At 37.5% G+C, this 13,883-nt stretch overlaps 1 protein-coding gene across 1 annotated transcript in view; it reads left to right on the forward strand.

Moving 5' to 3' along the window:
• The first annotated feature begins 2,745 nt into the window (after positions 1-2,745).
• The window catches only part of MMP16 (matrix metallopeptidase 16), a 390,977-nt gene continuing 379,839 nt past the window's right edge, over positions 2,746-13,883 (forward strand). The window contains exons 1-2 of the mRNA XM_072603624.1: positions 2,746-2,894; positions 3,958-4,187. Of these exons, the coding sequence (XP_072459725.1) occupies positions 4,056-4,187 (132 nt within the window). The 5' untranslated portion in view covers positions 2,746-2,894; positions 3,958-4,055. The remainder of the gene's footprint in view (positions 2,895-3,957; positions 4,188-13,883) is intronic.

The following is a 13,883-nucleotide window of genomic DNA, read 5'->3' on the forward strand; positions in this document are numbered from 1 at the left end:
TTCATTGTTTTCATCATTGTACCCTAAACAGAAGCCCTCTCTTTTTTGGGTAGACAAAAAGGTGTGTGTGTGGGGGGGCATCAATCTAAACAGTTCAACAAATTGGCTGTTCTGAAAGTGTATATTCTGCATTTCTAGAACATCACCTTCTTTGATCCCTTTTCAAAGTGTTCTCACATCCATCATTTCATTTCATTAGAGAGGCAATGTGGTTTAGTGGAATGAGCCTTGGACTTAGAGCCAAGAAGGTCTGGCTGAATGAAATGTGTGATCTGGACAAATCACTAAATCTCTGTGAACTTTAGTTTCATGTTTAAAAGGGAGGAGGTGAGACTAAATGATCTCTAAAAAAAACTCTACCAGTTCTATTATTATTGTCAAAATAATACCAAAAATTGGTTGTAGAAAACTGGGTATTGCACAATGCCTTATTCAAGTCTTTGTTCAAATCTAAGTATGAATGGAAGGATGAAGGGGTTGTAACTTTCCATGATTTTCACATTTTTTTTAAAGTACAAGTAGGCTAAAACATTGATTATGGAATTCTAGATATGGAAGGGGCATTTTGAGGTCTATTTTTTTATTATCTAACCCCCAGTACGCTAGTGGGTGAGGAATTTAGAGTTGGAAGAAATAGCTTTGAATTCTCATTCTACAACTAACTGTGTATTTTACTTTGGGCAAGTCATTTCCCTCTCTGGGAGTCAATATCCTTTCTGTAAAACAAGTCATTAAAATCTCTTTTTATTCCAAATGTGACATTTGCTTAAAGTTTATGCATGATTTTATTTACTATTTCCACATGAACTCCTTCATGTGCAACTCTTTGCATGCAATATATGTGTGAATGTTTACATAAACACCTTGTAACATATACACAGAAGTGAAACAAAAGGCTAAGCCTGAGAACCACTAAATTGTGCAGAAAATCCTGAGGAATATTCAGTCACTAAATTCTGTTTATGCTGCCTCTATGATGTCAGTTAGATTGGAAGCTCACTCTCCCTTTCAACAGCTACAACTCTAGTCCAGGCCTTTATCTCTCCATATTTGAATTAAAGCCTCAGACTATTTATTTTCTTTCTCCCTGCCTCCAGCTCTTACATTTAATCCTATTGAAAACTTACAGCAGAATCTTTTTTTCATCTAGTTTTACTCTCCCCCTGCTACCAAGTAAGAGTGGTTTAAGTTTTCTTGAGAAGATAGAGATTGGGACTAGGCTAGTTATTACATTCAACATAATGGATTCTCAGATGAGAATACACCCACTACCAATGCAGGCCAGTACCTTTTCTGTAATTTATAGGCTTAGAGAGTTGCCTAGAGTTATGGGGGGTTAAGTGACTTAACCTCTGATCACAGAAGCAGTATGTGTCTGAGGTGAGACAGGTCTTCCTTAATTCCTTAATTTTTTATTCAAAACCCTGTGTCAAGTGATCTTTCCTTATGTATACTAAATCAACTTTTTCTAATATGAATTATATGATCCAGAGATGCTTTCCATAGCAACTCTTGCAAAAAGAAATCGGTGTGGATTTGGAGAATTGGGCAACCTCATAGAAAACCTGGGCTTTGTTGGGGGAGGGAAGTGGGGATAGTCATGGGCTACAATTATCAGAGAGGTGGGGGAAGGTGTCAGAGGTGTGGGAAAATGCTTCAGCCAAGATACAAAGAAGTGAACAGGCAAGCACTCAGTAAATGCTCACTTACTATGACTCAGTATGTAGGAGACAATTATCCTGGGTCACATTTTGCATGAGATGCCAATATCGCCTGTGGTTACTGCTTGAGAAAGCAAAACTATAGCAGTTCTACCTAACTTCTTTCCAATTAGAGCACAAGCGACAAGAGCTCAACACAATTATTAAGAGTACCATTTAAAAATGAGAGTTGTATGCTACCCAACAAACATCCCTTTGCTTTTTGTTTTTTCCTGTCATCAGTTCTCTAAATACGCTTTTTCCCTTAACTCTACACCTTTCAGGCTCTTTCCTTACTTTGGGAGTAAAGACCTCTAATAACCTTAAGTCGATACCAAACCTCATGTTGGCATGTCCCTACACTTCTGTCTCCCGTTGATTCCTCTTTCCTTCACTACCACTGCGGAGAATAAGCTCTCAGGTTTTGTCCCCCAAAAGATACCTGCCCTTATACCCCCCTTCCACTTCCTGCCATACTCTTATCACCTGCCAGGGGCTGGTAGTTGCTGCCATCCCTGTCCATTGCCTCTCATTGCTCCACCAATTTTCCTTGGCAATCTTGCCCAAAGTTCTCAGGCCCTCACTCCATCTCCTCCTGCCAGCCGCCTCCCCCTCTCGCCTGGAGCTCTCCTCACGCCTTCCTGCTTCTCCCCCGCTCTGTCTGCGCTCTCCCTCTTTCTCCCGCCAATACCAGCTGCTCTGTTTGCCTTTCCTCTGGCTGCGCTCATCGCCTTCCCCTTCAGCCTGCAGCCGCCTGCCTCTCTCTCAGGCTGCCTGCCTGTCTCTCCCGAGAGCCCTTCACCCTCCCCTGCCAATTGCCTCCTGGAGCACTCCTACCCCGATTCCCTGGGGTGTCTGCGTGTGTGTGCGTTCCGCTCTGGGGTGGGGACTGGGGATGTGAGCTGTCTTTGCCATGGTCTGCATTCTCACATCACTCCACACTTGCCGGATGGCCCCTACCACAGTGCCCCAGGACCTCCTCTCGGGTCTTCCCTCTTCCTGCGCCCCTTGGGGGTGGGGCAGGGTAATTCAAGGCCATACTTAGGGAGCCAACAAAGTTTCCGAGCCACGTTGCTCCCTCCTGCTCTCCAAACCTGCGCTGCCCAGGCGCCAGACCGGAGCCCCAAATTCCACTAGTCTCTAAGCTTCCAGTACAGACGATTACCAGGGACAAACGGCGCTTTCTACCACAAAGTATGTGTCTCCCTCGACCCCTATCCCATCCCCACCCCCACACCCACCAAGACATCCCTAGGTCTACGGGAGCAAGGCGTGGGAGGGGAGCATTTGTTCCCGGGTGCAAAAAGAGAAGGATGAACGCGACGAAAGGGCAAAGGGTCCAAAAGAGGAAGGTGATGGCAAAGGGGCCCGCCCGATAGGGGTGGGCGATCACTGAATCCATTCTTGCCTGTTCTTTTACAGTAAGAGGTACAGTAGCGGTGCAGCCTTTTAAGGGCGGTCTCCTTTAAGACGTGCGCCTGTGCATGTGCGTGTGTGTATGTATGTCGGTGTGTGTGTGTGTGTGTGTGTGTGTGTGTGTGTGTGTGTGTGTGTGCAGGAGGAGAGAGAGAGAGAGACCGAGAGAGAGAGAGAGAGAGAGAGAGAAAGAGAGAGAGAGAGAGAGAGAGAGAGAGAGAGAGAGAGAGAGACTCCGTGGAAGGAGGAGTTATGTAGATTCTGGATGAACATTCTGGAGGGGAGAGAGGAGAGCAGAGAGAGGCAGAGGCTGGCGAGCAAGGAGCAGGCAGTGGCAAAGAGGCCTTTCTCTCAAGAGCCAGAGGAGGGGGAGGAGGTGGAGGAGCAGGAGGAGGAGGAAGAGGAGGAGGAGGAGAAAGTGGAGGAGCAGGAGGAGGAGGAAGAGGAGGAGGGGGAGGAGGAGGAGGAGGGGGAGGAGAAGGAGGGGAAGGAGGAGGAGAAGCAGCAGGAGGAGGACACACCGACAGGAGGCGGCGGAGGCGGCGGCGGCGGCAGCGGCTGCTGCTGCTGCGAATAGGGAAACCTCAGCAGGAGCAGCGGGTGAACTTGGGCGCCACATTCCCGGGGAAGGACGGACTCGTGAGGATGGTGTGCGCTAGCTGCTGACCCTTCTCCCGCCTGCCGCCGCTGCTCCTCCCGGGCTATCGGGAGTGAAGTGCACCTTCCTCCTCCGTCTCCCTCGAAGCCCAGCCAGCCGGCTGTGGGTGAACCTGCAGGGCTCTTCACCCAACCCCAGGACTTTAATTATTATTATTTTTTAATTTGTATATTTTGAAAAAAGGAGAAGCGTTTTGGAACGAGAGAGGGAGGGCGAGAGAAAGGACGGAGAGGAGAGAAAGAGAAGGGGGAGCTCGTCCATCCATTGAAGCACAGTTCACTATGATCTTACTCACATTCAGCACTGCAAGACGGTTGGATTTCGTGCATCATTCCGGGGTGTTTTTCTTGCAAACCTTTCTGTGGATTTTATGGGCTACAGTCTGCGGAGCGGAGCAGTATTTCAATGTGGAGGTAAGAGTCCAGCTTCTGTAGGGCTTTCTTTTCCTTTGGGGCTGCTCCCCAAAATATTTCGTGTGCTTCAGGAAAACGAGGAGCCATGTAGCTGAAAGCAGCCAAGGATCTAAACACATTGTTTCCCTTCCTGCAGCCTAGGGACCTTTTTGAATTTTCAGTATTTGATGAATGCATTTAGGACCACGAATCCCGTTATCCTCAGCAGCACAAAGCACGATGCTGAGCGCTCAAAGACTCAATTGTACCTGGTACATGCTGCTTACATGGGGAAGAGGCAAAGTCCTAGATACAACAAGCGTGCAGTATAATAAAAGGAGCTTGGTAACGAGACACAGGAAAGCCTAGGGATGGCAGAATGAGTTAGCTTGGCATCGCATTTTTTTTTTTTTTGTTATTGTTCGAATTTTCTCTCTCCTCTATCACTAGCAAAGGGAATTGCATAAAAATCTAAAGGAAACCGTGGGAATACTTGATACTTTAATAACATGACTTTGTGATAAAACACTTGACTAGACAGAGTCTTGTTCTCATTTAAACATAACTTAATACACTGTAACTAGATCTGGTTAAACAGATGCCATGAAATCCATCTCTTTCTTTGAAGTGTCTTCTCTTGCCCCCACCCCGGCCCCCACCATCAGAACCAACGCGGCCCAGTCTAGTAGTTACAAGGTGTTTTCATTTTCACTAGAACTCTGGTAAAGCTGAGAGGGTTTAATTGTCATTTGCTTCACTTTGATAGTTTTGGGAGCAGTCAGGCACAAAAGGAAGGGAACTTGAAGATAAGGACTTGGCAGAACTGTGCCAAAATACTCTTCTTGCCATCAACTCAACAAATAAACCAATAATATGCCATAAGTCAATGGAGTTGTGTGGACACCTTGGTGATGATGACGTTAATTTTTCACGAAAAGGTTGAATATGGAGACAGTAGGAGGGTCTTAATAAAGCTTCATCCTTCTGATTGGTTTTGATGTTATCATACATCTTTTTGTGATTATTTTGATTCACCATAAATTAATAATGTAGCTTTTAGTTGTTGATATGATGAAATATCAATGTCATTTTACTAAAGATATTGTACTTGTAAGGAAGGCCAGTACCTGTTGCTCAATATGTGAAAAAAATAACTTAAAATATGTCAACTTACACACATACTTGTGCAAAATATGTGCCATACACATGTATACAACTGAACATAATTAGTTGTGTGACTATAAATAGTTCTTACTGTGTCACATAAGGAAAATGTTGAAAAACTAACCATTATGAAACTAAGGATAATTATGGAAAGAGAGAGAAGTTGGAAAATGAAGAGTTTAAATATACATATTTTTATGGAAGACAGGCCACATTTTGGAATCTGAAATACATGTAACCTTTAAAGAAAAGAAAAAAAAAACTTTTTTTTTCTGGCTAAACAGACAGATGGAAGTGGGCTGAAGGTCCAGCCTTTCATGGTAGCAGACTTGTACTTTCTGAAACATATGTCACAGATGGCTTTTTGTACATAATGTTTAAATTGATAGATGGTTTGTAATGTACATAGTATAGAGGAATAAAAATGAAAACCTGTTGTTTATTATGTTACTAAACAGAAGGACCTATTATGAAAGTGTATTTTAGGTAAAAGTAAGTTATGTACTATATCTTTATTACTATCAGCAGTGGGAGAGTCAAGAGTGATGCGTATATGATTTTTTCATTCACTTTCAAAAATTGTTGGATGGCATTGAAGTTTAGTGGTTACTTGATTGGGTTTTTCTTCCATTGATTATGTAGTTAAGTTCATCAGTTATAGTAGTTATTGTGATAGCTGATAATGAATTAAGACTTTTATTTATAAGACCTCTTTTGGATTTATTATTGAATTTCTATTATAAGATTCTTCTTTGAAGTGTATGAAAGATTGTGACATATGAGGGATTTTTTTTATGTTTGAAAGGAATAGCTCATTTTCTAGTACCTAATAACTAAGTTCTACTCTACTGAATATAGAAAAGATTTCATTATAAAAGCATATAAGAATATTTGTATGCTATCTGAGATACACCTACCAAAAATTTCTTTAAAGCTTGAGCAGAATATCTTAGACATGCACAGACATTTTTCTTTCTGAAATATATGCTTTTAAGATCTTGAATATTTTTAATTGTTTCATTTTTGTACATAATAGATTAATCTTTCATTTCATTATTTGAGTAGCTTTCTAAAATAAAATGTTATTGTAATGACCATAAGATGAAAGTCTTCAATTGATATTCCTGCCTATTCCATTTAATTATAGATGAAATGATTTTTGTGTGTGTGTGTGTGGTAAACATTAATGACTTGTCTTATGTCCAAAACTTCTGCTCTAAAGCAAGAATAATGGATTTCTCATTCATGGATACTAAATGTATGCTTGACATACTTTTTCTTTTTATAATTGATGTCCAAGGACAGTCCTAATAGAAAGCATAATGACATCAAACTTAGGAGTAGGCATTTCAGTGCCATATTTAGGTCATCAAATATTTCCTAGTAACATATTTGCTTACTAGCTACAAAAAAATAAAAATACTACAAAAGGGGTGAAAATCACCTTTGTATATCAGTGGAAAACATTTCACTTTACTTATTAGTGAACACTTTTTTTGTGTGGTACCTGACTTAAAAAAAATGTATCTATATCAGACTTTTGCATAAGCTCATATGAAGAATTTGAAAGGTTTATGATGTGTCATTTGTTTTGTTTTTGGTTAAATTTTTACTGTTTTTTTTTTCCCCATGGAAAGTGTCATTATTAGGAAGTAGAAAGTCCTTTGAACTTTGTTCTGTGACTGGTGGACTTGTCAGAAGTGAAAATGCTTTTCAATGAAAATGAAAGTTGGTTACAGAATAAGACTGAAAAGTAGATTTGATGGAGGAGCAAAGAGTGTCCTGTGTAGGAAAGCAGTAGGTACTAACCTCCATTTGTACTGAAAGGTATATATTATATCTTCAACTTATTTTCTAGTCTGGGTTGGAATGGGAATTAATTTCAGTTGGTTGAAACAGAAAACTTAGTGTAAAGATCTATCTGATGATGCTGGTGGAATCTTGGTTACTGGTTGATCAGATGCAAAGTAATCAAATGCGTGTTATTTCAGAGTTTTACTTCTCACATATTTTATTGGACCTCAGATTGCCCATAAACAGTCATTAATCAAAAGTAGTCAAAGAGTAAGGAAAAATACTCTAATCTCTATTTCCTTAAAAGATTTTTACTCCTTCCCTAGTTTTCTTAAGACAGGCAATTCCACATTGATTGCATTCCTATTAGTTGCAAAGCATGGTGCTAAGTGCAAGGGATGCAGCGTATACAAAGATAATTAAATACAAAGCACATGCAAAATTAAAAAAAAATTCATATGATTACATATTGACAAAATGCATTTGTTTTTAAGAAATAGTATGATTTTTCTTTGGAAACTTGGTAGTGTGTGGTAGTAATGATGTATGATTATTTAAAGGTTATTTAGGTGACACATTGACAGAACACTGGAACTGTAATCACAAAACAAGTTCAAATCTGACCACAGATACTTTGCAACCCTGGGCAACTAATTTAAACTTTTCCTCAGTTTCTCATTTGTGGTATCTGTAAAATGGGGACAAAAATAACACCTTTCAGGATTGTTATAAGGATAAAATTATGATATTTATAAAACATGCATATATATATGTATGCTCTATGAAAGTTATCTATTATCATCATAAGTGATGTAGTTTTTAGATGTTAAATATTTTGGCACAAACCTCTGTACTACTGATCAGAACAATACAACTATACCCAAACCCAATAGTAATGGTTATTTTTAAAATGTTTTGTTTTGTGAGAAAATTAAAACATAAAACTTTGAATGATAAATGTAGCAAAATGGAGTGAGAAGATTAATCTCCTTGAACAGCATATCTTGAGAAAATCATAATAATCATGTCATGTTCCATTATTCAAGAGAATTTCCCATAATAAAATACTGTGGAATTTAACTGTTGACATTTATTTTGTTTGTGGCAGTTATTCCCAAAGTGAGTAAACGATTTCCTTTAACTACTTTAAGATTTGTGGCTCTCCTTGTGGGGTTTTTTGAATCTGTCTAAAAGATGTGTGCTTCATTTGGGCAGGTTAGATTTGCACACATACTCATCAGGCCTCTTTTGTGAGTTTGTAAAGATAGTATGTCATGATATGTTTAAAACATAAACAGAAAGGGCAGGCAGTTTTAAAGCTTATTGTTCACATTAATTGATCATAGCTGTTCTTTCCTTTAAATGTAGGGGTGGTGGTCATAGAGGATTTACTACCCAGCTATTTCAGCCACATTTAGATAAGGAGAATCATTCCTTCTGCTTCTCTCTAGGATTCTTTAGTGGAAATATTTTAACTGTTGTTCACTTAGAATCAGAAAGTAACTTGGTTCTAATATTTGACAGACCCTCTATGCTTCATGAATCCTTGTTCTGGAAGTCTGATGTCAGATCGACATACAATTTACACAAGGTCAAAGACTCCTGGGGAAGTACTGAAGAGTGGAGAGGGAAACTAGAGAATGTATACCCTGGATTCAACCAACTCTTCCTTGCCCCACATCAGGCGGAATTCATTTGGGGTAGTGGTGATGGTGGTGATGTTAGATAATTTACCTGGGTTTGGTTCATAAGTAGATTTACCATAATAGGTTGGGGGTGGGGGTGGGGGTGGGGGGCATTTTCACTGGCCAGAGAAATCCAAATAGACCAAAGGCTTTTGTCCTGACAATGGAATTCTGCCTCCTAGAGGGAGATTAAATTTAGTAATTGATTTCACATCTCTAGAGTCAGGTATGGCAGACCTAGAGTTCAGATTTTTTTTCATTATGACAATTACTGTAAATTTTTTCAGTATAATAGATTTTAATGCACTAGTTCAATTATAATATTCTTTCCTCTGAAGTTGGATTAAGCAATTATTTTATGCAAATGTATGTCACTGCCTTACCTTTCTGCCCCACTCCCCTGCCCCTCTCAGCCAAAGTGTTCTTGTTTACTGATAACCAATTTTAATTCATTTAGGAGGGGAAAGATCTATTTTAATCCACTAAATTAACATTTCAGTGTGAGAAGAAAAATATTTAGTTCTTTATTCCTCAGTGAGAGATCATAACTTTCTAACCCTTTTTGACCCAGTCTACTATTGAAAACTCTTCACCTATGGCACACTTCATTATAGTTTCCAGAGACTTTAGAAGTATAATTTTCACATATTGTCAATTTCAGTCACATCTTTTATAAGACTAACTTCACTACAATGTACTCTGTTTTTTATTTAATTTAATTTAATTTTAGTACTATAAAAGGTAAAAGTCTTCTGATTATTTGTTCCAATAACTGGTTCATAGCCTAGTCCTTTTCTCTTTACTATAGGTCAAGAATAACAACACTAAAATCTCATTAAGGCTAGGTCTATGCTCTTTTACCCCCAAATCCACTCTGCATCTCTGAAAGAACATCTAAAGTCCTTGCCTTTTTCCCGCTCAATTCTTTTTTTCCCTACCCAGAGTTAAGGTTCTGGTTAAAACAAGTGAGCTATTTATACTAACAAAGACATTATTAAAAAAAAAAATATTGGTAGCACTGGAATATAATGGAAAGAGGAAAGAGCTAGTAGATGATATTCAAGCTTTGTCATTTTCTATGAATTATTGTGGAAAATATTTAAATTTATTGGGACTCATTTTTCTCATATGTACATAATGATGGACTTGGACCCCATGCCTTCCTAAGGTCTTTTCTGCCTCTGAAGATTTTACATTGTACATCTGCAAAGATTCAAAAGAAAAGACAGTATCTTAGACATTTATCTCTGGGACTAAGGACAGTTTAAATAGATAGTCTTGATAAACCAAAGTGTTTTTTTTTTCCCTTCTGAAATGTGAATGAGGCCCAAAAGCATAAAAAAAAAGATAAACTACAGAACCTAAGTCTACTGTTTATTTTCCATGGTGGTAAAGTGAGTTTCAGTTTTGGAAATAATCCTGGACTTATGCAAAGCAGGAAAAAAAAAAAAAACATCTGGCACCATATTGCGTAAATGTTAAGAGCATTTCTTTGCTAAAATAATAAAAAGAAACCTTTAAAAACATGAATGATTTTTAAAAAGACATCATTTACAGCTGATATTTAGGCTATAAAAAGATCAGATTAAAAAGAAACAAAATACCTGAAGTTCAACATTCCATTTAATATTCTATTTTATGGTCAGATAAGATAGTATCTTGTTGTAAAGTCACCTCATATTGGGTGCAATATGGTTAATTTTTTTTCTTTTTATCTGGAATAGTGATACTCTCAAGCGTTTTTGTTTTATAAATCAAGCTATCAAGGAAGAGAGGCTTCTGTGTTAGAAAAAAAAATCTATGTTGGTCATGTGGTGATCCTGTTTTCCTTTGCTTTCCTTCGAAAACTTGTTTATGGACTCTGACTTTAATTATTGGTCCATATTAATTATTGGATAATGATATTGTAGTATAAATTTTCTTTAATATGTCCTGATAACCTCTCTTTTAGAATTTTTCATAGTTGTTCCCTATCTATTCCCTATTTGCCAAAGTTTAGATCAATGGGTTTGCATCAATGAAGCACTGTAATTCAGCCTAGAAGATGTAAAGGGTACAAAGATTATTAGTATGTTTGCCTGACTCATTAACCTTTGGCTTAGTTGCTTCATTTGTGTGTAGTATACAGAAAGAGGCTAGAGGGAGTTGTTGAGCTTCTTGAAGTCTCCCATGGCTTAGAGTTGTTATCTAGCTTAAGTTAAGGATGGGCACAATTTGAAATTAGATGCTATGTAGTAACTATCTAGCCAATCAGAATCAGTCAATCAAAATTAGTGTACATGTGACTTAAAATATGGACGGAAATACTGTGGGCCACTTGGCATCAGTGATCACGCAGAAAATGAACTAGGAAGAAAAGTTATACTTGCTTGCCAAAAAAAAAAAAAAAATCTATTTGCTTCAGGCAAATGAGTGAGTGTAAGTGTAATGTTGCAGGGTTGCCTTAAATAGTCTGTCCTTTTTAGGTGTAGAATCAGGTCAAAAATTGTATTTTTTTTTTTTGGTGACTCCATATTCTTTTTTAGTTCTACTTTAACAGAAATAGCATAGTTTAAATAATTTAACTTTTGCAGAGTTATGGTTCCTTTAGCTAGTAACTGTTGTGCTTTAAACTGAAAAGGTTAATTTTGAAAACTACATTCTATTAACTTATAGACATCTTGTTTAGTACAGAGAAATATTATTTTAGTGGAATAGGTCTTGATTAAGGTCATTCTGGAATTTTTTTTCCTTAAAAGGCCAGAAATCAGCCTCTTTTTCTTCAAGAGTATTTTGTAAAATGTTCTATATTGATATAAATATGATATATTTAATATTTATACTTTATTTTGCAAAAAGACTTGATTTGACTTTCAGAGTTGTATTTAATACAAAAACACACTAAGAAACTTTGACATAAAACTAAAATAAAAGCTATCTAAAAGGAGCAGAAAGTGCTTGCTTGTGGAGATAAAATACACCATTTGTTTCCTTTTTCCACTGCGTTAATAAATTAGGATGGAAAACAATTAAAATTTAAAATGTATAAAATGATTCTAAATATTCTTCACATCTTTTTAAACCAATCAGTCTTTTATTTGAGGTGGAAATGGGGCATTCATAATGGGAGGAGGTAGATGAAGGAAAGGGAAAGGTGAGTGGCACAACAGACGAAAGCATTCATTAGAGATGGTCCTTGGAAAGATAGGTTTAGAAAACGAAATAGATGTTCAGCTAGCCAGGGTGGATGGCTGGCTAGGATCAATTACATTTTAGTAAAATGGGGTTTTTGTTATAGTTGTTTAGTCATATTCAAGTCATGTTTCAAAGCTGAATAGTTTTATTTACTCTATTTCATGTCTAAAAATCACATGCACCTGATGTGATGTCAGTGGAATGTATGCATGTGCCTTAACATCTAGCTTGTTGGGGAATCAGCCAGACTCAGAATGATGTCAGTGGAGGTATGTTTTTCCATGGGAACTTTTTCACAGTTGAATTCATACCATATGTTAATGGTTTATCATTGTTTAGTATGATCAGATTTTTTTTTTTTTAATTTGGAGAGAGGTCTACATTCTGTGCATTGCCTGCTTCATATTGAACACTAGCCATATAATTCCTTCCTGTGATTCTACTGCGTATTTCCTCTGATTTGGGTCTTTGGCAACTCAATATTTTGGATACTGTGGCAGGATCATAGGCTGATGGGTGGGTGAGGCATAGAGGTTTATGGAGAAACATTTTTCCCCTCTTCTCTTTGAATACAGTAGAAGAGATTCAAATAACTTCCAGAACTGAATTCATACAGAAAGACATGAATAAAATTGAAAACAAACTTTCTGGGGACAAGCACATTCTCAGTAATAGTTAAAGTGCTCAGTTTATGATATGGATATCTTGGAGGGTTTGTGTGTTTTCTCCATAGCACCAATTCAATTGTCAAAAGATAATATGCGACTCTCATAGTCATCTCTGTGTGTTGGGGAGAAACTACAGTTTGATAATGGAAAAATCTCTTAGTTAGACTGCGCAATATTTTGAATTTGCAAGATCAGTGTTATCACATTTACTGATTAATTATGGCATATTATGGCATATTAGTTATGGCATGATATGATGAATTGAAAAAAATTAAGATGTCAAAAGATCTTCCTCTTTATAAAATACTTATATACAAAAGGATAGTATTAATGTTTGAGATTCGTGGAGGTTTGTTGTACATAAGTGGTCTTCAGAAGAGTGAAAAGTGAGGCATTAGACCAAAGTGCTCAACCAGGATGATTTATGAAAAGAAAAATGGGTGATTTGAGGTGTGGGAAAACTCTCTGTTTTAGTTACACCCTACAAGTTACCTCATTTGATAACCTTAGGCACATAACTTGATAGCTCTGTGACTTCATTCCTTATCTGTAAAATGAGTATGAATAATAACTATCTTGCTTGCTTCATTGACTTATTGCTAAGAAAAAATTAAATTATATATTAAAGCTGTCTCAAAAGTTAATTCAGATGTGATTTATTGAAATATAATGGCTACCCAATTAGAAAGTGAACAGGTTCTTGATATCATTTTCTCCAAATCTGTAGCATAGATAGCTTCTGGAAACTCTACCCTGGTAAGAAAGAGTCCAGTAGATATAAAGTGCCTCATGCCTTTGACCATATTTTACTTTAGCTATCTTATTACCATGGTACTTATGCTACTTCCTTTCCTTATTCTCTAAACAGTAATCAAATCAATACAACCATTTTTTTTCTGGAAAATGAAAGTCAATCAATTGTTCCATTGAGACATACCTGTGACTTTCTAGACTAAAACACCCTGACTACTACTGCCTTTTGTGTGCTGTCTCCATATGTTAGAATGTAAGATCCCTGAGAGTAGGAGCTATTTCTTCTGAATCCCTAGTGCTAAGAATAGTGCCTCATATAGGCTGTGTTTGTATGCTGAGGTTGAAGCCATTTTCCTCTGCTAGATAGTCTTAGTAAAGATAAAATACATTTTTTATTTTGTAACTTTTACTAAAAATTCTGAAATTCTATTCTCTCTGAAAAATGCAGATAATTTTCATGGGAAGCACCATTGAAGCTG

This window comes from Notamacropus eugenii, chromosome 4 (genome assembly GCF_028372415.1).
Source record: "Notamacropus eugenii isolate mMacEug1 chromosome 4, mMacEug1.pri_v2, whole genome shotgun sequence".
In the NCBI taxonomy this organism is placed as follows: Eukaryota; Metazoa; Chordata; class Mammalia; order Diprotodontia; family Macropodidae; genus Notamacropus; species Notamacropus eugenii.